At 33.0% G+C, this 2786-nt stretch overlaps 1 protein-coding gene across 15 annotated transcripts; it reads left to right on the top strand.

The window, feature by feature from the left end:
- Positions 1-6: 6 nt before the first annotated feature.
- LOC122577404 lies at positions 7-2722 on the top strand. 15 transcript variants are annotated; one of them, XR_006320260.1, is made up of 4 exons: positions 7-812; positions 1070-1398; positions 1489-1561; positions 1647-1865. XR_006320260.1 is itself a non-coding variant. In XM_043748698.1 (4 exons), exons 1-3 carry the CDS (start codon positions 467-469, stop codon positions 1393-1395), a joined length of 252 nt encoding a protein of 83 aa, XP_043604633.1. In that variant the 5' UTR covers positions 7-466; the 3' UTR covers positions 1396-1398; positions 1489-1865. The 15 variants fall into 15 exon arrangements, 7 of the variants coding, with proteins under 7 accessions (XP_043604633.1, XP_043604634.1, XP_043604632.1 ...); XR_006320261.1 differs by having other exon boundaries at positions 1070-1408; XM_043748698.1 differs by having other exon boundaries at positions 7-481; positions 1070-1120; positions 1210-1398; positions 1489-1865.
- Positions 2723-2786: the final 64 nt, after the last annotated feature.

The raw sequence follows: 2786 nt of genomic DNA, 5'->3' as shown, positions 1-2786 counted from the left end.
GAGACAATTATTTAAACTGACAGAACGACGATATAAACACTTTGATTGGCGAGATGGTAATTCGCTTGTTAATACTTATAAAATTTTTACTAACTTGTTTTTGATCCAAACAATTATTTGAAAATCAAACAGAGTGACGGTATGAACACTGCAGACAATCAACAGGTAACTAAGAACTTTTACTTGTTGTCGACACTTATAAATTTTGATTGTAAGAATTATTTGAAAATTAAACTGACAGAGTGACGGTGTAAACACTTCGAATAATAAACTGAAACTAAGGAACTTTTTCTATGTTACTAGGCTTATTTATAACTAAATCCCCCACGGGGCAATAGTCACATGACAGTTGGCTCCTGTGGGTATCGCAATGCTGCAGTTTTGGGGTGTCTGCCAGCGTACGTGAGAGAACGTGGATTTTGGTGATCGCTGATGTCTTGATTTCTCATATTCTTTTTTGGTGCTGATGGGAACATTCAAAGTACGTGATAAAATGTGGATATTGTTCTGGTTTCGTCTATTGCTGAAATTGCGTCGGCGATGCTTCTGGAACCTTTCCTACTGATGCCTGTGGGAACGTTCAAGGCACGTGGCAACGTGTCCTTGTTGAAGATGCGTCTGGGGCTAAGGAACTTTCCGTGCTGATCCGATGGTAGCGTTTAAGCCACGTGTATTGTTATCAGGGGTGCCTCTGGAAGCTTCCTTGTAAATTTTAGTAGAGGTGGTAATGGGACTTCTATTGTTCTGTGGAGCTGCTGCACGTGTAGCATGTGTTATTTTCGTGTGTCTCCCATAAGGTATTTTGTTTAATAGTAAGTTTAGATATATGTATTTTCCATAAAAATGATGTGAAGTGATGCGTGTTTGTGCGTGGTAATGCTTGGTTTGACGGTTTAGTTCGATATTGTAGATCGAATAAATTATTCTTAGTATTTATTTTATTTATTTTAAGTTTGTTCGGTATTTTAGTGGTTCCTTATGGTATTTCATCCATTTGATCGTCTTTATGTAATAGTTTACATTTCTTTTGATTCATAGTAGGTTTTAATGTTTTCCTCTGTGGGTGCAGGTTATGTTGATTATGGACATGGAAGTACCTGTGTTTGTCCAACCTGTACAAGTATGTATTATTTTATTTATTTTAACTTCGTCCTCTTTCCTATGGTGTTTCGTCCGTTTGTCTGCCTGGTCTTGTATGTATTGTTTTAGCACAAGAGGAGAAGAGATTCCAAAAATGTGTGGATGGCTCGTGAAGATGATACAGATGAATGTGCGAAGGCTCACTTCCCTGAGGAGACTTCTGCCGGAGTCCTGGATGTTCTCCTGTGTTACCGCTCTTCTGGTCGGAGCAATCTTCTCTGCTGTATGCTCCCAGTATATGGAGAGACTTCGTGAAATGTGTCTTGATGTTATTTTACTCATTTGGTTAATATTTCCATCTGATTGTTGTCTCCAGTGTTTGGTTTGATTTATTGTTTTCCGGTGTAGGTCTTGGTGATTATGATTTAAATGATGAATGCGGAGGTGTCTTCGTCAAAGGTTCCTTATGCAGATTGTCCCAGTGCGTACTTTGTTTTGTTTTATTATTTTTAATTTGTCTTGTGTCATTCATCTTTTATTTACTACATGTGTTGTTTCGGCGCAAGAGGAAGACGGGTTCCAAAATGTGTGAGTGGTCCCAGATGGTGCAGGCAAGAACGAAGAATCGTGTGACATTTGTGTTGATTATGTTCGATGCTGATTTATATATATATATATGTATATATATTATTTTGTTGGTTAAATTTTTAGTCAGTTTAGTTGAATATTCTGTAATGTAATATTTGCAAGGTAGTTTCATATATTTATTGCATTGTGTTTATTTGATTATTAGTTGTTTGATTAGATAATAATATATATATATAAATATATATATATATATATATATTTTACAATGTAGAATTTCATTGAGTTTATCTAAATATTAATTAGTTTTAATAATGTGGTATCGTGCATTTTATTTCTTTTACATGTGTTAAGTTGTGTATATATATCTATATGTGTATATGTCTCACGATGTAACTTTATATGGAATGTTAGTTAATCTTAATAATGTAATTTCTTGTATTGTATTTTTACTTATTAGATTATTGCTTGTTTGGTTTAACAATATAAATATAATTTGGTTTAACATGTATATATATATTTTACAATATACTTTTCATATATAGTTTCTCTAAATTTACTAACTAGTTTTAATAATGTAGAATTGTATATTTTAATTGTCCTTTTTTCTCTTTTTTTTTTATTCTTTTTTAAATTATTAATTGTTCAATGATGTTTAACAATATAGTTTTTATGTGATATTCTTCAAGTTGGTTTTAATGATTTTATTTCTTCTAGATTTATTATATATATATATATATGTATGTATGTGTTTCGCAATGTGACTTGTAAAAAGTGTTTCAACTTTAAATGCTAGTTTATCTTAATACTGTAGTTTCGCGTATTGTATATTTTTATATTTACTGGATTATTGATCGTTAATAATATAAAACACACACACACACACATATATATATATGTCGGAGAAGCGTTATGATTAGAACTGGGGTTAAGGGCGTGAAAGAAATCTTCGTTGTAATTAGACATTGTCGTTATGCAATAGAGAAGATATTGACTAGAGCAAATATGATTGTTACAGATATCGACAAGTAACCGTGGTAATTAGATACTCGAGACGCTAATGACAATGATCCTGGGTTCGATAACGAATCCGCGGTCAACGGGATAACAGATGTATGTTC

The sequence above is a fragment of the Bombus pyrosoma genome, unplaced genomic scaffold (assembly GCF_014825855.1).
Source record: "Bombus pyrosoma isolate SC7728 unplaced genomic scaffold, ASM1482585v1 HiC_scaffold_4525, whole genome shotgun sequence".
Classification (NCBI taxonomy): domain Eukaryota; kingdom Metazoa; phylum Arthropoda; class Insecta; order Hymenoptera; family Apidae; genus Bombus; species Bombus pyrosoma.
The sequence above is the reverse complement of the archived record's forward strand: the minus strand, read 5'-3'. Positions and strand labels throughout refer to the sequence as shown.